At 39.5% G+C, this 27,266-nt stretch overlaps 1 protein-coding gene across 2 annotated transcripts in view; it reads right to left on the reverse strand.

Annotated features, from left to right (window-relative positions):
• Positions 1-27,266, reverse strand: part of LOC140732121 (tyrosine-protein phosphatase non-receptor type 3-like) — a 132,090-nt gene that overhangs the window by 81,481 nt on the left and 23,343 nt on the right. For both annotated transcript variants that reach the window (XM_073054294.1, XM_073054295.1), the window contains 4 exons: positions 16,008-16,096; positions 10,338-10,401; positions 8,779-8,951; positions 1,312-1,446 (listed from right to left, as the gene is read on the reverse strand). In XM_073054294.1, the coding sequence (XP_072910395.1) occupies positions 1,312-1,446; positions 8,779-8,951; positions 10,338-10,401; positions 16,008-16,096 (461 nt within the window). The remainder of the gene's footprint in view (positions 1-1,311; positions 1,447-8,778; positions 8,952-10,337; positions 10,402-16,007; positions 16,097-27,266) is intronic.

Raw genomic sequence — 27,266 nt, forward strand, 5'->3', positions numbered from 1 at the left:
GTGTTGTCCATTTGTGTTAATCCCATTTTTGCCATTATGTCTTTCTCAGCAAAATAAGTCAGTCCCTAGTTTCCAATAAATTTAAATATAGTCTATTAGAATCTTCAACAACTTCCCTCACAGAATCTTTTTCCCAGGATAGTGGAGGTTATAACAAAAGGACATAGATTTAAGGTGTGAGGAAAGAAATTTAAAGGTGATCTAAGGAGTAAACATTTCCGTACAGAGGTTGTTGAATAAGCTTCCAGGGAGATGGTGTATAACATTTGTTGTTATTGTACAAACAAAGTGCTTTGCACATCAGTGTTCTGAAGATTCCTGCCATTTACTCCACCTGTCCTACCAGAAATTGATTTCTCAAAGTGCATTGCCTTCTCATACAAGATCCTAAAACTTCTTATCACTCTGATAAGAGTTGGTTCCCTCAGGGACTATAGTGGTAATCTGTGTATGGAGCCAGAGGATGTGAGTGAGCTCCTAAGTCAATACTTATCATTATTCAACAGGAATAATGATATTCAAGCTGGAGAGTTAAGGTAAGGTTCCCTAAATTTCCTGTCTTTATGTCTTGAATGAAGCCCTCTGTTGGTTGGGGTCGACCATGGATGTTGCGTCCCAGACACTGATACAGTTTGGCACCAGTGGCATTGCAGGAGTTGCCAGTCAGCACTGAACTCAACATAGGGCTGCCTTAGGGGCTCCAGTTGCGGATTTTTCCTTGGTGCTTACTCCTGAAGCCTTCTCCATGAGTGGCTATAGCTGCAAGCCAGTGCAAGTTTGAGATCAGAGTTTTCCTTCTCTTAGTTGAGCTACCGACCATGGCTGATGAGCCTCATCTGCCTGAAGCGACTGGTTTAAAGTCACATTAATTCGCCTTTGCCCCTTTCCTGTCAGTAGAAATGGTTACGCTGAGCTTAGTAGCTAATCCACATGTGAAGGCCAGGAGCTGGGCTTGCATGGCAGAGTCTATTTGAGATGCACATCATTGAGAACACTTAGTAGATAGTGGAATCTTATCTGCATAAACACCCTTCCAGCTATAACAACCTTAAGGAATGAAGTGAATACTTATTATTCACCAAGAACTTCTCCTCTTACTCTTTAAGAAATGTGCTGACTCTGAACTCTCTATATCTTGCTTTTAAACACCTACCACATATCAAATGTTGCTTTCCACTTCAGCAGCTGTTCCCAATCTACTTTTCTAGGAGGTTCTGTCTTAAACTATTCAAATTAAGCAGATGCTGTCGTACACCGTAGAAATCATTAAGCACATTCAATCATTTAGTACAATTTGATAAAGGTATTTACCAATCAGGTGTAGATGGCGGAGAACGAGAAGGAAGACTTCTGGTTTCCATTTGCTCCACAGATACAGACTTCCTTAGTATCGGATTCCACACCATTCCACCAATGACACGATGGCATGACTGATTTTTGATCGTCCTGTTGCAAATAAAATGGAGATGTTTTTAAATACTTTTATTCTTATGGTAAAGAACCACAATTCTGAGGAATTAAAATCGATTCCAATAAGAACTGTGCCAAGTAGTTAGCGTGCATTATTACAGCTCAGGGCACTCTGGAGTTCAATCCCAGCACCATTCTGTAAGGAGTTTGTAGGTCCTCCATTTGGAATGTTGGGTTTTCTGCAGGTGCTCCGGTTTCTTCCCACAGTCCTACACGTACTGGGCTGGTTCACTGGTCATTGTAAATTGCCCTATGTTTATGTTTGGGTTAATTGGGTTTTTTGGGGCTTGCTGAAGTGGTGTGGCTCAAAGGGCTGCAAGGGCCTACTTCAAACTGCATCGCTAAAAAAAGTAAAAAAGAACTCATTTCATGACCTGTACCAAACAAGTGGCTTAATGAATAAAATGTGGAAGCATACTCCCTCTTGTAAATTGGTTGACAACATTCAAATTATCCTTGTTAATAATAAGCATCCGTTAGTCTTGTGAGACCATGGATTTGTGCCTTGGAAGGTTTCCAAGGCACAGGCCTGGGCGGGGTTGTATGGGAGACCGACAGTTGCCCATGCTGCAAGCCTTCCCCTCTCCACGCCACCAATGTTGTCCAAGGGAAAGGCACTAGGCAGCTTGGCACTGGTGTCATCGCAGAGCAATGTGTTGTTAAGTGCCTTGCTCAAGGACACAACACACTGCCTCAGCTGAGGCTCGAACCAGTGACCTTCAGATCACTAGACCGATGCCTTATCCACTAGAACACGCGCCAACACTATCCTTGTTAACAAAGGCATAAACAATAAGTTTGAGGTAAATTAGAACCCAAACACAGGGAAAGATAACATACCATCCCATGATCCTGAAAAAAATTACTGAAGATATCCATTTCTTCTACAGGAATGCACTAAATTTCCTAAAGCACAACTCTTAAGGAAATCAGAAATCAATCAACCAAATGCATGACCCAATAAATTCTTGAGGTCACATTAAGGAAGTAGTTAGGAAAGCAAGCAGAAGGCTTGGTTTCATTAAATAGAGGCACAGGCAATCTTTGCTGAACACTTGTAAAACTGTTAAGTAGGAAGTGGAATATTTCAACCAATTCTTTTGGAAGATATGAAGGTCAAGATAAGAAACAGCAAAGATTTAGTGGAATGGTTTCAGCACTCAGCAATATCAGCTGTTATATTCAAGTATTGCTTTCTTAAAGCAAAATTGGAGGGATAATTTGCTAATAGCATTGTTAGATATGTGGGTTATGACCAAAGAAAAAAAGTGGCTGGAGTACCTTAGCACTTCAGTGCAAGAGTGTTAATTAGGTGCATCAAAAACAAACTTTATTGGTAAAAATATTAAAAAGAAAACAGCCAATATAAAAAAAATTATCTGCCAGAAAAACACAAAAATACCTCTGTACTTCTTTCTTGTCCAGTGTGATCTCCTGGCAGCACCTATCTCTCCTCTCTACTGAGGGCAAACCTTGGAGGAGCAGCTTAGGAGAATGATGGCACCTAACAGCCACTCCTTTACTTGCATCTTCAGAAACAGCTCTATTTCTATCTTTAATATCTCTATTTTACTCTTTCAGGGTTCTTTTGAAAACCTGACCTGGAGTTGCATGCTGACATTGGTTCTTTACAGGAACGGGACCCACTCTTGAGGTCTCCCGACTGGCCGCTATTCGATCTGCCAAGGACACAGCCTAGAAGGCTAGCGTGCTTTCAGGTTCCAGGATTTCATGGCTCTGGAGGTGGGCAGACTCATGGTTGGCGCTGCCACGGGAAACTGGTGTGTTGTGAGAAACAGAAGATCAAAACCAGTGAGCTGGCTGTTGGCTGTGTGCCCAGCGACCTGAGTACTTTGGGCACAGAGCTCGGAAGAAGCAACGCAACTGACTTTTAATACTGTAAATCAGCAAGTTGTTTGTTATGTCTCTCCTCTTGCTGTGAAATGGGGACACCTCTTTTTCCTTTATTAGGGAGAGAAAGAGCCTGTGATATGTTGAATTACCGGGTGAATGAGTAGTCTTTGGGGAACTGCAAGTCTGTGTCTTTATTGATGCTTTGCTGCATGCTTGAGTGCTTGGTGGGGGGGGGGGGGGCGCTGATGCTTTTTTGCTGGTGGGGGAGGGGTTGTCATTGCTTTCCTGCTGCTTATGCATGGGAGAGGGGAGCTGGGGGGGGGACTTTGGGGTTCTAGCATTTAACTGTCATTCATTCTTTGGGGCACTTCTCTGTTTTCCTGGATGTTTGTGAAGAACAAGAAATCGAAGATGTATATTGTATGCATTTCTCTGACAGTAAATGTACCTTTGAAACCATTGAAGAGCTGCTTTTTGATGGTACTGGGAAAACCATCTTTAATTACCAGCAAAGTTAACTTCAGATAACACACAAATTAGAACATAATGTAGTTACAATATATTACAAAATAAACAGAAGTATCTACCTTAAGTACCATATACGAAACAACATATACACATCCCCATTACTAAAGAAATGGAATATTCCACCAAATAGAGCAGGAAAGGCACCATAAAGCCAATATGAGTGCATCAGCTTGATTTAGGACCCATGATAAGAATATACCGGGGAAGACAGTGAAGTGCATACACTCAGCGCAACCAAAGCAGAATGACAAGGCAATGTTTGTGTGTGTGTAGATGCGCGTGTTTAAGGAGTAAGTTTATGTGTGTTCGCCAACAAAGACAGGTAAGATGCCTTGTTTGCACCTTCTTGTTTTATTTAGATTAAATAGATGAATGCCATTCCCAGTGGATTGTTCATGGATTCAACTGAGGCGGGAATGGGATAAGTAAAATTTTGGGCAAAGGTGCAAGAAAGCTATGAAGATTTTTAAATCATAGGACATTGGAGCAGAATTAGGCCACTCAGCACATCAAGTCTGTTCCGTTATTCCATAATGGCTGATTTATTATCCCTCTCAATCCCATTCTCCTGCCTTCGCCCCATAACATCTGACACCCGGAATAATCAAGAACCTAGCAATGTCAACTTTAAATATACTCTATGACTTTGCCTCCACAGCCATCCGTAGCAATAAATTCCACAGATTCACCATCCACTGGCTGAAAAAATTCCTCCTCATCTCTTTTCCAAAGAGATGTCCTTCTATTCTGAGGCTGTGCCCTCTGGTCCTAGACTCCCTCACTATTGGAAACATCCTCTCCACATCCACTCTATCTAAGCCTTTCAATATTCAATAGGCTTCCATGAGATTCCCCTACATTCTTCTAAATTTCAGTGAGTACAGGCTTCGTTGTTAGCCATTGGTGAAGTTCCAGAAGACTTGCAAGTGGCTAATGTTGTTCCACTGTTCAAAAAGGGCAGCAAGGACAAATCAGGGAACTACAAGCTGGTCAACCTAACATCAGCGGTGGTGAAGTTACTGGAAGGAATTCTGGGGGACAAGATCTACCAGCATTTCGATAAGAAACAAAAAAGGAAATTGAGGTTAGGGCAGCTGATGTTATATATTTGAAGTTTAGCAAGTCTCCCTACATGTCTTGCTTGGTGGCCTCATCTGGAAGATTAGGTCTCAGGGAATCCTGGGAAATCTAGTTTGATGGATTCAGAACTGGACCAGAGATGGGGAGTAGAGGGTAGAGGCTGAAGATCGTTTTGCAGAATGAAAGTCAGTGACTAGTGCTGTATCACAGGGTCTGTGCTGGGACCCATTTTATTTGTTAATTATATTAATAATTTGAACGTGAATGCACAATACTTGGCTTGATCACTAAATTTCTGGATGACATGAAGTTAGTTGTTGTTATTGATAGCCGAAGAAGGTTATCTTAGGTCACAAGGGGATCTTGATCAGTCAAGGAAGTGGGCTGATGAGTGGCAAATGGATTTTAATAAAGATTTGTGTGAAGTGATGCATTTTAGAAAATCGAACCAACATAGGACTTGCTAGGGCACTAGGGAGTGTAATGGAATAGAGGGACTTAGGAATATAAGTGTATATATTGTTGAAAGAAGAGTCTCAGGTAGACAAGTTGATGAAAAAGGCACTCATTATGCTGGCTTTCATCAGTCAGGGAATTGAGTTCAGGAGTTGGTACATTATGCTGCAGTTCTACAAGTCATTGTTGAAACCTCCCCATCCCCCACCCCCAGAGAAATGCGTACATTTGGTCACCCTGTTATAGGAAAGACATGGTTAAACTGGAAAAAATACAGAAAAGATTTATAAGTATGTCATCAGGACTGGAAGGCCTGACTTTTGAAGGGAGATTGGCCAGGCTAGGTCTTTATTCCTTTAAACATAGAAGAACAAGGGGAAACCTCTATAAATGTTTATAATCATGAGAGGCATAGATAGCTGGGCAGTAATAATCCTTTTCTTGGGGTAGTAAAGTTCAGAACTAGGGAACAAAGATTTAGGGTGAGAGAAAGATTGACAAGGGATAACATTTTCATGCAGAGGGTGGCAAGTATAAGGAATGAGTTGCAAAACATTGTTGAGACAGGATAACAGTGTAATTTTAGCCTTTAGATAGTTACTTGGAGGGGTGAGCTTAGACAGATATGGGCTGCATGTAGGAAATTGGGATTAGCTGCATAAAAACTGTAGTCAGCATGGACTTATTGGACTGAAGGGCAGGTACCAATGCCATATTGCTCTATGATTCCAAGTATCTATCTATACCCAGTTTTTATACTAAACTTCTGCTATTGGCTCAACCACATCCCACTGATTGAAGTTGTCATCCAAAATCTTGAGGCATTGATCCTGTGGATAGTCAGAGGGTTTTTCCAAGGGCTGAAATGGTTGCCACAAGAGGACACAGGTTTAAGGTGCTGGGGAGTAGGTACAGAGGAGATGACAGTGGTAATTTTTTTTTTAAAAAACGCAGAGAGTGGGTGAGTGCGTGGAATGGGCTGCCAGCAACAGTGGTGGAGGTGGATTAAATAGGATCTTTTAAGAGACTTTTGGATAGGTACATGGAGCTTAGTAAAATAGAGGGCTATGGGTAAGCCTAGTAATTTCTAAGGTAGGGACATGTTCGGCACAACTTTGAAGGTCGAAGGGCCTGTATTGTGCTGTGAGTTTTCTATCTTCTTCTATACAATGGGAGTGCTTGACTCCACCACTTTCCTTATAGACTTCAAACACTCTCTCTGGGTTTTAAAAGAAATCTTCCTCAGATCCTCTCCATATCTCTTCCTTATCTTTAATCTATGCTATTTGATCTTTAACACCTCCACCACGGGGAAAAGTTTCTTGTAATATACACAATGTTGCACAGTATATTTCTCTTAACCTCCTCTGTTCCATGGAAAATAAATGTAACCTATCCAGTCTCCCATTATAAATGAAATGTTGATTCTCAAGAGGTATGGCAATCTGTGCCCTGAATATACTCGGTGACTGAACTTTCACTATTCATTTGGTCTTGGGAATTTGGTGGTTTAAATCCCATTAATTTCTCCAATGATTTTTTTTGCTAATTTCTTTCAGATCCTGATTCATTCCATCCACCATTTCCAGTTTTCATTTGTTTTTTTCTGTGTAGTAAATGTTGTTTCTATTCCTCCATGTTATTCCTCTCACCTTTTGGAATATCTCACACTATTTTTTTTGAAAACACATCCTGGATAAGCTTTTGCAGTTTACACCTTGGTAGATAAGTTTTATGTTCTCCTCATTTCTTTATCAATACTGTACTTTGGTCTTTTGCAGAAACCTAAAGGATTCTCAATCATCAAGTTTACTTTTCTTTTTGGCAGATCTTTTGGGCAAATATTTTAACTCTGAATCCTATTCCGACATGTCGGTCCATGGCCTCCTCTTATGTCACAATGAGGGCACCCTCAATGTGGAGGAGCGACACCTTATATATTCCATCTGGGTAGCATCCAACTTGACGGCATGAATATTTGACTACTACTTCTGGTGAAAAAAAAAATCCTCCCTCCTTCTTCTATTACCCACTTTGACCTCATATCTCTTCTTCTCATCTGCCTATCACCTCCCCAATAGCTCCTCATCCTCCTCTTTCTTCTATGGATCACTGTCCTCGCCTATCAGGTTCCTTTCCCTCTAGCCTTTTACTTTTTCTACCCACCTGGCTTCACCCATAACCTCCTAGCTATCCTCCGTCCTCTTCCCCAACCTTTTTATTCTGGTGACTTCCCCCCTTCCTTTCCAGTTCTGAAGAAGGGACTCGGCCCAAAACGTTGACTGTTTCTTCATTTCCATGGATACTGTCTGACCCGCTAAGATCCTCTAGCATTTTGTGTGTACTGCAAAGGATATCATTAACATCTTTTCTTATCTGTGATAGGATGCATTGCTGCTGTAGCTTTTGCAGTATTTGGGCTGGTGGGAGGCTGGGTGTAGAGAAGAGCACCTTCATAGATAGCATCAGCAACAGGTACAATGAATGATCACATGATCTTCCACGTACACCATAAAGACAAATAAAAATTGCTGAGATAGCATCTGTTGAAAAGAAAGTTAGTTTTCAGTAAAAATGGTGAGAGTGGGGGTTTGCTGGAGAAAGAGACCACCGAGTTCCATCAACAGTTTAGCAAGCTCACTCAGGCTTTGTAGAATAACATAAATTGAAACTATAATTTGCGATGGAATCAGGCAAATGATAAATTGGGCATTCTGGTCCATTTTTATTGAAATAACATCAGAAAATGTGAATTTTCAGCATTCACAACTGAAATATACCAATAGAATCTTCTCAAATGGCAGAGGTGATGTGAAGCACAAGGTTACTGTAAAATATTTACTGGAGAAATGAGCCAAGAAAGAAAAAGAGGGAAAAATAAAGGAAAAAAGTGAGAGCAAGCAAGAAGAGGGGAGAAACTGTGCTTCAAACCATGCAGTGTTGATGTTTTAAGCACTCAATAATCTTTGTTTGTTAAATATTGCCAAGGTAAATATTTGTTCAGCTCTGACTTCTGTACTTTGCTGCTGTGGGTGTGCTGATCAACACTTATCTTACAAACATAGGAATCAAATGAATTCTAAGACTTCCTGTTTTTGTCTAACCATTATAGTCTGAAAATCCAGCTAAATACTTTAATTTAGTTAAAAATGAGTTATGCAAAATTATTAGTGTTTCTCACATGTTAATTAATGCATATCATACATTATGCAACATTCACAGTGGACTATGAAACCCACATAAATAATGATCATCCAAGGCAAAAAAAACTGCTTCATGTACTTAATAACACATTAAATAATGTCACGACAGAAGATGTACAGATAAGAATACGAACACTTTGTAATGGATGCTATGTATTTACGTTAACAATTATGGAAATAAGCAAACCTGTTCTGGCTTCTGTTCCCAAGTGTAAAATAGTCTGCAAAAACTTTTTTCTCTCGAGATGGTGGCTGCTTTGCTTGAAAGAAAGTGTGATGTTCTACACAAGACTTCCAAAGGATTTTACATGCTCTATAATTAAGCATATTAAATCCAACAACATTCTCCTGGGATTTATTCTGTAAATTAAATAAACAGTTTTACAGATGTAAGCTTCTTTAACAAGTCTCATGTAATGTTCATAGCTGATAAAAAAGGAGCAAATCAAAAAGCACCAACTTATTATCCCTGCAACTCTCAAAAGGTACTTTTCTCAAATAACAATTCATATAATCATCAACACAAGACTCATTTACCTCTGATTGTATATAATTTTTGTATGAAATTTGTTAATGGTCACATAATAGACAATTTTATTAAAATTCAGATTTGTAAAAGGCATCTAGTGAAAACCTGGAAATAATATGCCATGTCTCTCACAACTGATGGGATTTAGTTTGCTCAATGACCACTTTCAAAAATTAATCACAAAACACAATGCCAAGTTTTCAGAGATATAGTAACCCACATTCAGTTGCTCAGAATGCTTGAGAGTTTAGCACTGCGCACGCCCAGGAATCTGCAATGTGAGTCACGGGTGTAGACTGTAAACGTCCCTAACTCCAAAATAATTAATTTTACCTATCTAATTGCACTGGACTCAATCTGAGATTGCGTTCTCCCTTCCATGAAGTCCTCCTTAAGACTGCCACAATCAACTTGATTCAACATTCTGCTCCTTAGATTTTATATTCTCTATTGCCCTGCTCTCATCCTACCCAAGCTCCCTTACTCCTTTTCTTGTCTATTCTTCCATATTACCTGATACCCTTGGATATTTAATTCCATTTCAGTTTCACCCAGTAACCACATTTCTGTAATGTCCACTATTTCATTCTCCTTTGTACTAATTTGTGGCAAAAGTTCTGCAGATAGAAAGTATCCTAACACTCATTGTCCTTTTCGAATCCAGTAACCTTTGTGTCCTTTACATTTGATTTATCTATACTCCACTCTCACTTCTTCTTTTCTAACTTTTGCTTTGGTCCCTGCATTTTTTTTCTGCAACAATTTGTCTCCCCGCCACATCCTCAGCTGCAATAGCAATTATCCTAGGATATTGATCCTGGTCCTGCCCAGGTGCAGACTACCTGGTCTGTACTGCCAGAGAACCAGTTCCACCTGCCCCAGAACCAGTTCCAATGTACCAGGAATCTGAAACTCTCCCTCCAGCACCAATGCTCAGGACACATATTCATCCTAAATATTCTGCTGTTCCTAATGTGACCAGCACATGACATAGGTGGCAATCCAGAGATTACAATCTTTGAGGTCCTACGATTTTAATTTATCTCCTTGTTCCCTAAATTATGCTTGTAGGACCTCATTCACCATGACAGTATAATTAGTTTGATATCCCCACCCAAAATAACTGCTGTCAAAAATGGATATACTATTCAATCCAAAAACTGAATTCATTCAATGTAATTACATTACTAAATGTATTTTCACTGTGAAATACTTACAGGATTTTGTTTTAATTGAATGAAAAATCGTTTCCTCTTGAATGAAATCTTCATTATATTTACCCTAAAGAGAAGTATATTCTAAATACATTTCAATGAGAAAGTTGTTCAACATGAAAATTGAACATTAGTTGCCAAAATAATATAACATGCAAATAGCCACATAAATGTTTTGAAATAAGTCGTAGAGATTATAAAGAAAATGACAGTTACATTTTAATGCATTTTACATTATTTACCCCTATTATTTCCTTCAAACTATAGGGGTTGTTGACTCAATTATGTGTTAATCACCGTAGAAGGTCAAGATCTACTCAAATAACATTACCTTATTATTCATTAGATCAGCTACGTTACCAATCTTGTATATCATTCTTCTGAAGATAATAGTATATATTAGAAACAAGTCTCACTTTAATGTTATGCCTGGAAACTTTTTTCCAATAAATTAAAATTTAGCATACAACTTGCAAACACTTTTTAACAATATATCATTTAAAACAATTTGCTTTCCAATTTTTCAGCCTTATAACAGAGAAACTAAACACTTAGTTGCTCTATTGGTAAAAAATGAAATCAAATCAGTACAAAGGTGGCAAGGGTCGGAAGATATTGAATCATTTTGGCTAGAACCAGGGAACTGCAAGGGTAAAAAGACCCCGATGGGAGTTGTATACAGATCCCTAAACAGTAGTAAGGATGTGGCCTACAAATTACACTACTAAGGACGTGGCCGTGTAATGGGAGACAGAAAATGCATGCCAAAAAGGCAATGCTACAATAGTCATGGGGGATTTCAATATGCAGGTAGACTGGGAAAATCAGGTTAGTGCTGGATTACAGGACGGGGAATTTCTAGAGTGCCTACAAGATGTTTTTTTTTTAAAGAGAGGCTCATGGTTGAACCCACTAGAGGATCAGCAATTCTGGATTGGGTGTTGTGAACTGATTAGAGTGCTTCTAGTTAAGAACCCTTAGGGGTAAGTGATCATAATATGATTGAATTCACCCTAAAATTTGAAAAGGAGAAGCTAAAGTCAGATGTATCAGTATTACGGAGGTATGAGAGAAGAGTTGGTCAGAATTGATTGGAAAAGAACACTGCCAGAGGTGACGGCACAGCAGTAATGGCTGAATTTTATAGAAGCAATTTGGAAGGCACAGGATATATACATCCCAAAAAAGAAGTAATACTCTAAAGGAAAGACGACACGTAAAAGCCAGAAAGGGCATATAATAGAGCAAAAAATAATGGGAAGTTAGAGGATTGGGAAGCTTTTAAAAAAAATCAACAGAAGGCAACTAAAAACTCATTAAGGTAAAGATGGAATACAAAAGTAAGCTAGACAATAATATTAAAGAAACATAGAAATCTACAGCACATTACAGTCCTTGGGCCCATAATGTTGTGCCAACCAAGTAAACTACTCTAGAAACTGCATAGAATTCCCTACTGCATAGCCCTCTATTTTTCTACGCTCCATGTACTTATCTAAGAGTCTCAAGACACCCTATTGTATCCGCCTCTACCACCTTCAATGGCAGTGCATTCCACGCAGCCAGCACTCTGTGTGGAAAAACTTACCTTTGACATCTCCCTTGTATCTACTTCCAAGCACCTTAAAACTATGCCCCCTTGTGTAAGCCATTTCAGCCCTGGAATAAAGCCTCTGGATATCCACATGATCAATGCCTCTCATCATCTTATACACCTCTATCAGGTCACCTCTCAACCTCCGTCGTTGAAGAAAAGTTCACTCAACCTTTTTTCATAAGGCATGCTCTCCAATCCAGGCAAAATCCTTGGAAATCTCCTTTGTACTCTCTCTATAGTAGCCACATCCTTCCTGTAGTGAGATGACCAGAATTGAACACAATACTCCCAGTTGGGTCTAATTAAGGTCTTATACAGCTGTAACATTACCTCATGGCTCTTGAACTCAATCCCACAGTTGATGAAGGCCAATACACAATACACCTTCTTAAAAACACTGCCAACCTGTGCAACAGCTTTGAGTGACCTATGGACACAGACCCCAAGATCTTGCTAATCCTCCACACTACAAAGTGTCTTAACATTAATATTATATTCTGTCTTCAAATTTGACCTACCGAAATGAAGCACTTCATACTTATCTGGGTTGAACTCCATCTGCCACTTCTCAGCCCAATTCTGCATTCTATCGACATTGTACTGTAACCTCTGACAACCCTCCAGACTATCCACAACCTCAACTTTTGTTGTGTCATCAGCAAACTTACTAGTCCACTCTTCAACTTCCTCATCTAGATCATTTATAAAAATCACAGAGGAGGAGTCACAGAACAATCAGAAAGGACACCAAAAGGTTTTCCAATACATAAAGTGTAAATGAGAGGCCAGTGTGGATATTGGACAGCTGGAAAATGATGTTGGAGAGGTAGTCACGGGAAACAAGGAAACGGTGAAGATCTAAATAAGCATTTTGCATCAGTCTTCACTGTGGAAGACACTAGCAGTATGGTGGAAGTTCCAGGTGTCAGGGGTTATGAAGTGTGTGAAGCTACCATTGCAAAGGAGAAAGTTCTTTGGAATCTGAGAGGTCTGAAAGTAGGTAAGTCACCTGGATTAGAAGGTGTATACCACAGGGTTCTGAAAGAGGTAGTTGAAGAGATCATGGAGGCATTAGTTGTGATCTTTTAAGAAACACTAGATTCTGGAATAATTCCGGAACACTGGAAAATGCAAATATCAGAAGAAAGGAAACTATAGGCCAGTTAGTCTGTCGTTAGTGCTTGGGAAGATGTTGGAGTCAATTATTAAGGAAGAAGTCTCAGGATACTTGGAGGCACATGATAAAATAGGGTGTAGTAGGCATGGTATCCTCAAGGGAAAATCTTGCCTGACAAACCTGTTGGAATTCTTTCAAGAAACAACAAGCAAGATAGACAAAGGAGAATCAACTGATGTTGTGTACATGGATTTTCATTAGGTCTTTGACAAGGTGCCACATGAAGCTGCTTAACAAGCTATGAGTCTATGGTATTACTGGAAAGATAAAGCAATGCATGATTGGCAGAAGGCAAAGAGTGGGAATCAAGGGAAACTTTTCTGACTAACTGCCTATGACTAGTGGCGTTCCACAGGGGTCTTTGCTGGGACAGATTCTTTTACCTTACATGTCAATGATATGGATGGTGCAATTGATGACTTTGTTGCAAAGTTTGCAGACAATATGAAGAAAGGCAGAGGGGCAGGTAGGTTTGAGGAAGTAGAAAGGCACAGAAGGACTTAGATTAGGAAAATGGGTAAAGAAACGGCAGATGGAATACTGTCTTGGAAAGTGGAAGGTCATGCACATTGATAGAAGAAATGAAAGGGTTGACTATTTTCATAATGGGGAGAAAATACAGAGGTGCAAAGGGGCTTGGGAGTCCTTGTGCAGGATTCCCTAAAGATTAATTTGCTGGTCGAGTCTATGGCGAGGAAGGAAAATGCAACGTAAGCATTCATTTCAAGAGGACTAGAATATAGAAGCAAGGATGTAATGTTGAAACTTTATAAAGCACCCATGAGGCTTCACCTGGAGTATCGTGAACAGGTTTGGGCCCCTCATCTTCGAAAGCACGTGCTGAAACTAGAGAGGGTTCAAAGGAGGTTCACGAAAATAATTCCAGGACTGAATGGCTCATAATATGAGGAGCATTTGATGGTTCTGGGTCTGTCTTCACTGGAATTCAGAAGAATGAGGGGTGGCCTCATTGAAACCTATCAAATCGTGAAAAGCTTTGATAGAGTGGATGTGGAGAGGAAGTTTCCTATGGTGGAAGAGTCTAAGACCAGAGTACACAACCTCAATAGTGGGGCGTCCTTTTAGAATGGAGATGAGAAGGAATCTCTTTAGCTAGAGAGTGGTAATCTGTGGAACCCCTTGCCACAGGCAGGTGTGAAGATGAAGTCTTCACATATATTGAAGGCAGAGGTTGATAGATTGTTGATTGGTTAATAGATAAAAGGATGCGGAAGATTGGAGCTGAGAGGAAAATTGGATCAGCCATGATGAAATGGTGGAGATGGGGCCAAATGGCCAAATTCTGCTCCTATATCTTATGGTCTTTATTTAGTTTATTTAGGGTGGGAAACAGTTCTAACTGCATCACAAAATTGATATTTAGGAGAAAGAGGTTCATAATTTTATTTTGGGAAAATAGTGAACCCCAGAATAAACAAAAATGTTCTGGCAAATGTCATGAAATAGCAGCCATTTTGTCTCTTGTACACCAGTACCATCATGATTTGTATAAAATGGAATTTAGAAAAATAAATACAAAGTATAAGCTAGAAATATTTATTCTGAAAAAGCATTATGCAATGATAAATGATAGGATCTTTGCTTCTGTCTCTCCAGGTAATCCCAGACAGCCTCGATGAAGTTAAGGTCAGGGCTCTGTGGAGGCCATACCATCTGTTGGAGAACTCCTTGTTCTTCTTTTCGCTGAAGATAGTTCTTTACGCCCTTGGCCATGTGTTTGAGGCCACTGTCTGTTGCAGAATGGGACCAATCAGACACCTCTCTGATAGCATTGTGTGATCGATGAGAATCTGCTTGTACTTCTCAGCAATGAGGATTCCATTAACTTTGACCAGATCACCAACTCTATTTGCAGAAATGCAGGCCCAAACCTGTAGGGAACCTCCAATATGCTTCATTGTTGGTTGCAGACTCATCCATGTTACACTCCCCTCCAGCTCTTCAATGGAGAAACTGCCTCTAGATCAGCTAAAAACTTCAAATTTTGACTTGTCAGTCCAAAGCACTTTCTGTCATTGTTCAGTAGCTCAGTCCTTGAGTTTTTGTGCATAGGCAAGTCCCTGAACTTTGTTTCGACTTCAGTGGATTGGCTTTTTGGCAGCAACTCTTCTGTGAAGACCACTTCTCACAAGATTTCTCTGAACAACAGATGGATGTACTTGAGCTCTAGTAGTTTCTGTGAGTTCAGAGCTGATAGTAATGCTGGACTTCTTCTGATTTAGAAAGGAAGTCAATTTCATGCATCTCTCATCTGCTGTACTCTGATTCCATGGTTGACCACTGTTTTTCTTGTTCTCAACCTTTCCTGTTTCTTTGTAATTCTTCAGAACAACTTGGAGGGCACATCTTGAGACTCCAGTCTGTTGATGCAGGATGATCACCTTGCATCTTGCTATGGTGTGAGAATTGGTTATTTGAAGTTTAAACTGTCATATCTGCCATACCCTCAACTTTTTTTGGTTGTCCTTTGCCCAAGAGGAATGGGTTCCTTCTACACCCATTTCTGTTGCAGTTAATCAGTTTAGTTCATTCAACCCATTATGTCATTGATTAGGACTCTGTTACCTTTGTTTAAATCATGCACTGGGCTATATGCCTACAAAATCATCAAGTTTTTATTTGAAAAGCGGTCTATTACTTAATATGTTACTCCCTTAAATGGAATACAAAAATTTCTCTGTAACATTTATATGTTTGGAAATCTAAATTTACACTTTTCTACTGACACACACTAATGCAGAAGACAAAACAAACATTCAAAACAAAACTATAAAAAAGAGTGCCTAAGACCTTTGCACAGTATTGTATGTGCCTAGGATTTTTGCACAGTACTTTACTACACCAGTAAACAGATAAGATGATAAACAGCAATAGTTACCAGGGATAAAAATTGATTCGAGCCAAATTTCTATATATACTGAGGCCTCCAGAGGATATCCCAATCTTCACTTCTAAATTTTCTTGATCCTAAATAAATCAATAAATCATTATTTTCCTAGATTAATTATAAAAATACAAGTGTGATTAAGAATGGATTCATCAATGCAACTGGTGGTCTCCATTATTAACGCATTATTTAAAAAAATCTGAGCACGATGGGTGAGCACGACTTGGATATTTTAAATACATTGAAACATATAATAAGTAGAAAACTGAAGTCCATCCTGGAGAACACTCTAAGCCTCAAACCAGGGTATGATAAGGGGATCCATGAGCAGCAGATGGATGAAACAGCAGCAAGCATGATGAACGTTATGCAAGAGCACAACAGAGTCATTAAACAATGGAACAACAAAAACTTGTTAAATAGCAGTTAATATGTATCCTGATAATATGGATCAACTTCTTTAAACTATGAATTTAAAACATCAATATTGTTTCTCCAAGTTTGATGGCCTGATGCATCTTCACTTGAAATATGCTTGTCAAAGTCTATAAAGTAAACTTAGAACTGTAGAGATTCTGTTGAATCTTTGGAAATTGATAATGAACTCTGAACAGTTGTGAACAATACACCTTGAAAACTGAAGCGATCCTGAATAAAGACTTGGGTGATTTTGGTTTCATAAAATTCAATGTAACATCAATTAAGCCCTTCCCCATACAAGTAGCCTGTGTTGTGCTTTAAACAATAAAAGGCAATTAAAAGTTCCTATTTCACTTGTATCAACAAGTCAACCAAATACAATAACTATCTGCTTGGTCAACAATGCATATATTATATGAAGCAATGCCCCCTCTATTGTTGCAAGTGATAAGTAATATTGTGGAATTTCTCCAAACTAGCCCTTTGATAATATGGGTCAGAACATTACCAGCTTAAAGGGAAACCATTTTAAGTATTTGGAAATCTGAACTGAAATGGGAGGAACCACTACAGAAAGTTGTACAGTGTTGGTCTGAAACTTGATGAAGTTGTATGTGACTAAGTCAGTAGACTGGTCCATATTCAGAGACTTTATCTGTAGAGGATTATGTACCAAAGAAATCAATTCTAGGTGTTCCTAAACTAAGAATCTATAAGCTAGAAGATTTACTTCCTACTGAAGTCTAACATAGCAGCAATAAAATTGTATAAGCGTGCCTGATGCAAAAAAATGGAGATACATCCTTCATACTGTTTACTCGCCCAATGTGGCATAGCAGGTGACAAAACATAGTTGGGCAGCATCACCGATAACAGTGTATCCTTTTCTGGTCATCTTAACACATTCTATGTACATTTTAAACAGAAGGGGAAAAGAATGTCACCAACCGCCCTGACAGTCTTCAAACATTGAGATGCAGAGGGACTTGGAAGTCCTCGTGCAAGACTCCCAGAAGGTTAATTTACAAGTTGAGTCTGTGGCAAAGAAGGCAACTGCAATGTTGTCATTCACTTCAAGGGGAATAGAATATAAAAACAAGGAAATAATGCCGTGGCTTTACAAGACACTGGTCAAGTCGCACTTGGAGTATTGTTAACAGTTTGGGCCCCAAATCTCAGAAAGGATATAAAAATGTAAACAGGAGGAAATCTGCAGATGCTGGAAATTCAAGCAACACACATAAAATGCTGGTGGAACGCAGCAGGCCAGGCAGCATCTATAGGAAGAAGCACTATCGACATTTCGGACCGAGACCCTTCGTCATGAACCAGCATTTTGTGTGTTGCTCAGAAAAGATATGTTGTCATTGGAAAGAGTCCAAAGGAGGTTCATGAGGATTCTGGGAATGAAGGGGTTAACATATGAAGCACATATGAAGAACATTTGGCAGCTTTGGCCCTGTACTTGCTGGAATTTAGAAGAATATAGAGGGGGATCTCATTGAAACCTACCAAATGCTTAAATGACTAGATAAGCTCTCTATAATGCTTCATTCTGCATTCTGATATTGCTTTTCCTTTGTACAATCTCAATGTACTGATGCGATGAGATGATCTGTATGGATGACATGCAATGTCAGTATTTTTCACTGCACCTCAGTACGTGACAATAATAAACCAATTGAATTTCAAATAATATCTGAGACCTTGATGAATGTGTTAGTCTTTTTGCTTTCTCTTCAAATTATGTGCACATATTTTCAAAGCTTTCATTTTAGGTTTTGTTTAAAGCAATGATATGCATGTGTGGTATGCAAAACAATATTTTTTCCACTGTACCTCTATACATATGACAATAATAAACAATTTAGCAAATTTATTCTTGTTAAATACAATCAGTGACTTGGCTCCCCAGCCTTCTGTCGTAGAGAATACCACAGACTCACCAACCTCATTGATGAAAGTTTCCCTCATTTCAGTCTTTAATATCTTATCCTAATCCCTGAGATTGTGACTTCCTGTTTCAGAAACCCCAGCCATAGGAAATATCCACATTGCTCCAACCTGTCAAGTCCTGTCAGAATTTAAGTTCTAATGAGATTTCTATTCATTCTTCTGAACTAGTCCATTCAATGCAATTAGTCTTCATACATCATTTCCACCATGATAGGAATCAGTCTGGCTAAAATTGTATTCTTTTTATAGCAAGTACATTTTTCTTAACGTAGGAGACAAAATCTACACGCAATACTCCCAATGCAGTTTCATTAAAGCTCTACGTAATTGTAGTAGAACAACTTCCTGATATCTATGTTCACATCTCTAGTTTGAAGACAAACTAACTATCTGCCTTGTTATCTACTTGCTGCCCCTAAAATGCTTGCTGTCAGCGTTTGGTATGAGGACACCAGAGCACTTTTGTGTATCAATACTTCTGAATCCCCTCTACTGATATAAAACACTTTTCTGCCTATCCACATAGATGAAAACATTTTTGCAGAACTTGAAACTTGCTACATTATAACCATATAACAATTACAGCCCGGAAACAGGCCATCTCGGCCCTTCTAGTCCGTGCCGAATGCTTACTCTCACCTAGTCCCACCTACCTGCACTCAGCCCATAACCCTCCAATTCCTTTCCTGTCCATATACCTATACAATTTTTTTTTTTAATGACAAAAATCAAACTTGCCTCTACTATTTCTACTGGAAGCTCGTTCCACACAGCTACCACTCTCTGAGTAAAGAAGTTCCCCCTTGTGTTACCCCTAAACTTTTGCCCCTTAACTCTCAACTCATGTCCTCTTGTTTGAATCTCCCCTACTCTCAATGGAAAAAGCCTATCCACATCAACTCTATCTATCCCCCTCATAATTTTAAATACATCTATCAAGACCCCACTCAATCTTCGACACTCCAAAGAATAAAGACATAACTTGTTCAACCTTTCTCTGCAACTTAGGTGCTGAAACCCAGGTAACATTCTAGCAAATCTCCTCTGTACTCTCTCGTTTGTTGACATCTTTCCTATAACTCGGTGACCAGAACGGTACACAATACTCCAAATTTGGCCTCACCAATGCCTTGTACAATTTTAACATTACATCCCAACTCCTATACCCAATGCTCTGATTTATAAAGGCCAGCATACCTAAAGCTTTCTTCACCACCCTATCCACATGAGATTCCACCCTCAGGGAACTATGCACCATTATTCCTAGATCACTCTGTTTTACTGTATTCCTCAATGCCCTACCATTTACCATGTACGTCCTATTTTGATTAGTCCTACCAAAATGTAGCACCTCACACTTACCAGCATTAAACTCCATCTGTCATCTTTCAGCCCACTCTTCTGAACTGGCCTAAATCTCTCTGCAAGCTTTGAAAACCTACTTCATTATCCACAATGCCACCTATCTTAGTATCATCTGCATACTTACTTATCCAATTTACCACCCCATCATCCAGATCATTAATGTATATGACAAACAACATTGGACCCAGTACAGATCCCTGATGCACACCACTTGTCACCGGCCTCCAACCTGACAAACAGTTATCCACCATGGCTTGGTCATAGAAGGCAGAGGGTGGTTGTAGATGGAGCATATTTAGCCGAAGGTCAGTGACCAGTGATGTTCTGCAGGAACTGTTATGGGACCTCTGCTCTGTCATTTTAAAAAATGGAAGAGTGAGTTAGTAGGTTTGCAGATGATGACAGACTGTTGAAGCTGTAGATAGTGTACAAGGTTCTTGTTAGTTACAATAGGACATTAACAAGATGCAGAGCTGGGCTGAGAAGTGGTAGATGGAATTCAATCCAGAAAAGTATGAAATGATTCACTTTGGGAGGTCAAATTTGAAGGTAGAATGCATGGTTAAAGGCAAGATTCTTAGCATTGTGGAGGTCTAGAGGAATCCTGAGGTCTATATCCATAGATCCCTCAAAGTTGTCACGCAAGTTGATAGGGTTGTTAAGAGGGCATACGATGTGTTGGCCTTCATTAGTTAAAAGATTGAGTTCAAGAGCTATGAGGCAAGGTTGCAGCTCTACAAAACCCTGGTTAGATCTTATTGGGAATATTGTGCTCCGTTCTGGTCACCTCATAATAGGAAGGATGTGGAAGCTTTAGAAAGGGTGTAGAGAAAATTTACCAAGATGCTGCCTGGATTAAGCAACATGTCTTATGAGAATATGTTGAGCGAGCCAGGGCTTTTCTTTTTGGTGTAAATGAGGATGAGAAGTGATTTAATAGAGGTGCACAAGATAATAAGAGACATAATTCGAGTGGATAGCTAAAGACATTTCCCAGGGCAGAAATTGTTAAACCAAGGGATATAATTTCAAGGTAATTGAAGGAAAATAGAGAAGGGATGTTAGAGATACTTTTTTTTAAAACATGAAGTGGTGGGTGCATGGAAAGTCCTGCCCGGGATGGTAGTAAAGCAGTTACATTAAAGACATTTAAGAAACTCTTAAATCAGCACATGGATGATAGAAATATGCAAGGCTATGTAGGAGGGAAGGTTATATTGCTTTAGAGAAGGTTAAAATTTCAGTGCACTGTGGTCCAAAGGGCCTGTAAGGATTTGTAATATTCTATGTTCTAAAGTATATCTGCCATGTTAGTTTTTTTTGTATCTTTAACTGAACTTACACATTCCACCAAATGGTGTGTATTCAGTCATTGATAATGCAATGTGACTAACTGAGACCAATACACCAATCCTGCATCACCTTAATAGTCATCACCTGTCACCCCAAGGAAATTATTTTTATTGTTTCTTTGTCAACCAATTTTCAATTCATAGCAATATATTATTGCTATCCAGTGCAGTTTAAAGTTTAACAAAGGAAGTCAGTGTGCAAGATTCAAGGCCTTTTTCAAATCTATGTATATCATAAGCACTGGGTCTCAATCAATCTTCAGTTACATTCTTCAAAATACTCAGTAAATTCAAAGATAATTTTCCCTTTTCTAGGTCCATGTTGACTATCTTGTGGATACTTACTGTAATTTAGTGTCATCATTTGCTTTACAGCAGACTTTAGTATTTTCCTAATAAAGATACAAGACTAACTAACTTGTTTCCTATACCCTCTTCTTATAAATGGCGGGATTATATTTGCCAAACTCCAAGCAGCAAAATCATTTCACAGTTTAGAAGATGGTAATTAATAATCTCACTATTCTGATAGCTATTACTCAATACTCTGGGATGCACAAGTCCTGGGGATTTAGTAGTTTTCAAATGCTATTTACTTCCAGTGATATTGTTTTCCTTTAATTTCTCCTTTCCAGTAGACTCTTGGCTTATTACAATTTCTGGAAGCATTGCATGCCCTCTTCTGTGGAGATGAAACAAAATTATTCTGCCAGTTTTAACTAAAAGGGATCTAAATTTGTATTCACTATTCTAGTCCCTTTGCAGAAATATACTTGTAAAATAATTGTAGTCTGCTTTTTACGCACCTTGCACATTTACTTTTACGTGTTATTTTTATTCCCTTAGCTTATTTCTTAAACTTGTTTAAAAAGCACTTCTAAACTGTTCCCAATCCTTTGGATTGATACAATTTTCTGTCAATTTCATATACTTTCCCTTTGGATCTAACACTATGTGGTGCAATCATTTTTGTATTGTTTTTCACAAGAAATGTATGTGTACCTGTCGCAGTACCTGCAGTCAGTCTTTTAATATTAACCTTCAACTTCATGCCTTTTAATAAAGCTCCCTACAATATCATAGCCCACTCATTCCTCATATCTTTATGGTTTCCCTTTCTCTAATTTTAGTCTGCTAATTTCAGATCAAACTAATAACCCTTCCACCCTAATGAAGAAATCTATTATGCTCTTGCTACCCTTCCGTAAAGGACCTCAAGACAGGAACAGTTATTAACTTTTAACCACTGGCTCTTTCTTGAACCAAAGGGGAAAACTTCAGTCACCTCATCACAAAAAAGTTCCCACAACCTCTGGACTCATTTTCAAAGACTCTTCATCTCATGCTCTCGATACATATTGCTTGCTTGCTTGTTTGTTTGTTTATTATTTATTTCTATTTGCACAGTTTGATGTTTTTTGCACACTGGTTGTGCATCTAAGTTGATGTGGTCTTTCTATTATGGTTATTATTCTATTATGGATTTATACAGTACAACCACAAAAAACTGAATCTCTGGGATGGATGTGGTGACCATACATTTACTTTATCTACTAAACGATTCTATTGTATAATACTTAATCTAAAATAGCCTGCTCCTTCATAAACTCTTCGATACAGGTGTGCCCCGTTTTTCAAACATTCACTTTACGACACCTCGCTGTTACGAAAAAAGGCAGCAGGCAAAAAAGATAGCGCGCGAAAAAAGGCAGTGCGTGCTCTGAGCAGCCAAGTTCCTCCCCTGGAACTGCATTGTTTAAACACGTGCCTGTAAGCATCTGTGCTTTATGTCGATTTATTTTGTACATCCGTTAGCAACGTGAGTTCTAAGGTATTGGAAAAGCCTAAAAGAGCGCGTAAGGATGTTATACAGCATAAAACTAGACATAATTAAGCGTTTCAATCGTGGTGAACGAAGTAAGGATATAGTGAGTTTGGCTAAGGGTTTGTGGAAGTTATCGAAGGTGATGTTGAAGAGGTTTTGGCATCCGATGACCAAGAACTGACAGATGAAGAGCTGATGAAGAGGAAAGGATAACAATTGAAGCCAAAAGCAGTAGCAAACGGCCGGAAAATGAAGTCGTCCAGGAACTGAATGTGAAGCAATTGTGTGAGATTTTCACTGCAATGATTGCAGAAAAGGATAACTTTAACTTTGAAAGGGTACGTAGGTTTAGGGCATATTTGCAGGATGGTTTGAGTGGTTACAAAGAACTGTATGATAGAAAAATGCGTGAGGCTAAGCAGTCAAGCATACTGTCATTTTTCAAGCCTTCCACATCAGCCACAGCCAGACAACAGGCAGGCAGACATAGAAGTATGTCTGTGACCTGCCTGCCCTGATGGAAACAGATGACAATGAGATGACACCCCAGTCTCCCACCACCCCAACCTCCGACAACTCAGCCTAACACACCATCATCAGTGTGCTCACTGTCTTCCTGATTCCGGTAAGTGAAACTACACTGTACATACATTATTTCTACTCTATATAGGCTGTGTATTTTTATGCGTTATTTGGTATGATTTGGCAGCTTCATAGCTTAAAGGTTACTGGAAAGACTACTTCTGCCGAGAGAGCTTGCGGCGTGTGTTTCTGCCAAGAGCACCTGCGCCGAATGTTTTTGCCGTGAGTGCTGCAAAGAGCGCTTGTGCTGAGTCTTTCTGCCGAGAGCGCTTGCGTGAGATTTTCGCTGCAGTGGACAGGGCTGCAATAATTGCAGAAAAGTATTCCTACTTTATATAGGCTGTGTATTTATCAGATCATTCCTGCTTTTACTATACGTTACTGTTATTTTAGGTTTCATGTGTTATTTGGCATGATTTGTAGGTTATTTTTTGGGTCTGCGAATGCTCACAAATTTTTCCGATATAAATAAATTGTAACTGCTTCTTCACTTTATGACATTCCAGCTTATGAACCATTTCATAGGAAAGCTCCACCTTCGAATAGCGGGAGGAACCTGTATACTAATTTGAAAGACAATTTAGTACACTCATTATTAATGCTAATTTGAATTCATGAAATTATAGTCATAGAGTTATGCAGCACAGAAACAGAATGTTTGGCCCACATTACCTATGGTGAATTTCTCTCCCATGAGCTTCCCCAAATTACATACACACAAAAAGGAACTGGAGGAATTCAGCAGATTAGGCAGTATCTACAGAGGGGAATGGAAATCAATGTTTCAGGTTGAGACTCTTTAAATGGACTCAGAAAGAGGGAAGATGACCAGCATAAAATAGAGCAAGACCCAGCAGATGATAAGTGGATCTAGGTGAGGAGGGGTGACAGGTAGATGGAAGAGGGAAGAGTGAAGACAGCACCAGATGGTGGAAGAGGACAAATGGAAGCCAAAAAAGGGGTGATGATGATGGAATCTGTTAGGAGAGGGAAGTGGTGTAAGGTATCAAGGGCAGGAGTTGGGAGGGACAAATGGCAATGGTGGGGGAGGGGAACTAGTGGAGATGGGCAAACAGAGGGGATAAATTGGAAAGAAAGAGGGTGATGGGCTGGGGTAAATGTTGGAAGAATGGGTAGCTAACAAAGTGGGAGAAAAGGGATGGGGGAGAGCAGTTTAGTGGAAGTTGGAGAATTCCATGTCCAGGTCATCAGCTGGCTAACCACCTAGACAGAATATGAGGTCCTGTTCCTCTAATTTGTACTTAGCTTCACCCTATCAACAGAGCAGGTTGACGTGTCAATTTGGGAATGAGGAGTAGAATTAAAATGTCGAGCACCCGATGGCCATGGCAGATAGAATGCAGGTGCTCAACAAAGTGGTCACTCAGTTTGCATTTGGTCTTACTAACGCAGATAAAGCCATAGCTGGAGCACCGGATACAATAAATAAAGCTGGAAGATTTGCACGCAAATGACTGTCTCATTCGGAAGAGCTGGCTGGACTCTGAATGGCCGTGAGGGAGGTATGTGGGTCAAAGCTCTATCAATTAGATTTGGGGAAAGCCCATTTCCTGAAATGGACTTAGGAACTGAGAAAAGGATGGCATTCTTCAAGTGATGGGGTGAGAAGAGGTGCAGTCAAGTGAGAGTCAGTGGATCTGTAGTAGATATCAGTGGGTAATGTGTCTCCTGAGATCAAGAAAGCAGAGAAGATATTGGAGATAGACTATGGGAATTTGAGGGCAGAGTGGAAGTTGATAGCAAAGTTAATGAAATTGAACAGTTCTACATAGGTGTGAAACCCCTTTTTACCAGGCATCTCTAGAGATGTAACTGTTAGCCCCTCACTAACAGCTACTGTACTCAGTGGTGAGAAAACCACTTTTCTCAAAACTCCGTACATCTAGAGCTGGTATGACTTAGGTCCCACCAAAACCGGGAAGTTAGAATATCTCTACCCTCCGAACTCTGGTCTGTGCGAATACTGTGTATATCCTGCCCCCAGGCAATTAGCTGTCAACAAGAAATAACAGATCATACATTACATAGAATTATAAAGAAAGTATATTTACAAATGTCAGCTTTATTGAACAATTAGTAGGAAAAAGAAAAAAATATAAAAGGGCCAATTACAGTTAACTATTCCAAATGTGCACTGTGATAGAACAGTGCTAATTCTCCCGCTAACCTTGCCCCTTTGCCTGGTTAGTCACTCCTCTTCATTCTGCCCCTGGTCTAGATTCCCCAGTAGTTCACACACTTTGCCCTCCCATTCTGCAGATCTTGGGAGTTCACCATTTACACACCGCAATAGTAAAACAATTGCTAGTGTGGCTTATCAAAACAATCCCTTCAGTTAATGTGCTCTATAGGTTTATAATTCATAAAAATAAGGATTCTAGACACAGGCATTCCAAATAGTTTCATTTATTTCCACTCACACGGTTACAGCGATTTGTATACAGTAGAATGGCCCCAAAAGACCCAAGGGACAGCTTGGGGCATCCTAAAATAATGCTTGAGTTTGTAGGAGGAGGCGCACTACACCCTACGCAGGTAGATATAAACCCTCAGTTTGGCTTTGTTGAGAGGTGAGGAGGTTGGATTTGATGGTTGGTAAATAATATTGAAAAGTTAACAGCAAAGCATGTCCTGGAAAAATCCTCTGCATGTTTATAATTCTTTTTTACAGGATTGTTTTCATTTGTCTATTTGTAAATACTTTTTTTCTTCACAACTTTTGAGCAGCTTTTGCTTTTTCTCCCCCATCTGGCACTAAGTAAAACCCCTTGCACTAATGTATGGTTGTGGTTTACCATCTGTGTTTTTTCCAACTGGTGACCCTGGTCCAGCATGCTTGCCCACACCTGATCACGAGAGTGACATGCACACAAGTTGGAGCTCATCTTGAAGTTGTCTTTCACTCAAAAGCTGGACGCGTGGTCTGCATGATAGTACACATTAGCTTCCAAATGTCGCTCAAAATCCATCTCGAACAAACAGGCTCCCCCATGGGAGAACTGGTCCTTTCTCCTTGAAGCCATTCAGCTGCATAAAGCATCTTGTGCAACAGGGATGGCACCCTCAGTCAACTTCCCTCCTGTCTTCTCCCAGCCCCTGCCAAAAAGACCTCGACTCACACCAGTACCAGCTATAAAACCCGCTCCACCCGGTGTTCTTTAGAACCTTCTCCCAATTCCACCATCCTGATTAGCTGACACAACACTCCTAAGTTGAACAACACACAGCTCCTTATCTTTAGCTCAAGCCCAAACATGCTAAAAGCAGAACAGACAGTTTTTACAGAACCACTAAAATACCTACAGAATTGCAATAAAAATCTTAACCAGGGGTGGGGGGGGGGAAGGGGTTACAGGTACAGGAAACAATATCAATGCAGTCATCGCTTATAGCTAAGAAAGAGTTAGAGAATGGTTTGGAACATGGATTGTTCCACATGGCCAAAAAAAGGCAGGCATGGCTGGAGCCCATACAAGTGTTCATGGCTACACTTTCATTTTGGAGAAAGTGGAGGGTGCCAAAAAATAAGCTGTTCCTAAAAAGAAGTTCAAAAGTAAAATTTATTATCAGAGTATACACATGACACTACATAACTCTGAGATATTGAGATACTTTTTTCTGCAGGCATTCATAGCAAATCCACAGAAGAGTAACTGTAAATATCAGGAACTGTAAACTGGAAACAAATGGTGCAAAATTCAGATAATAAATAAACAGCAATAAATAACT

The sequence above is a fragment of the Hemitrygon akajei genome, chromosome 8 (genome assembly GCF_048418815.1).
Source record: "Hemitrygon akajei chromosome 8, sHemAka1.3, whole genome shotgun sequence".
Classification (NCBI taxonomy): domain Eukaryota; kingdom Metazoa; phylum Chordata; class Chondrichthyes; order Myliobatiformes; family Dasyatidae; genus Hemitrygon; species Hemitrygon akajei.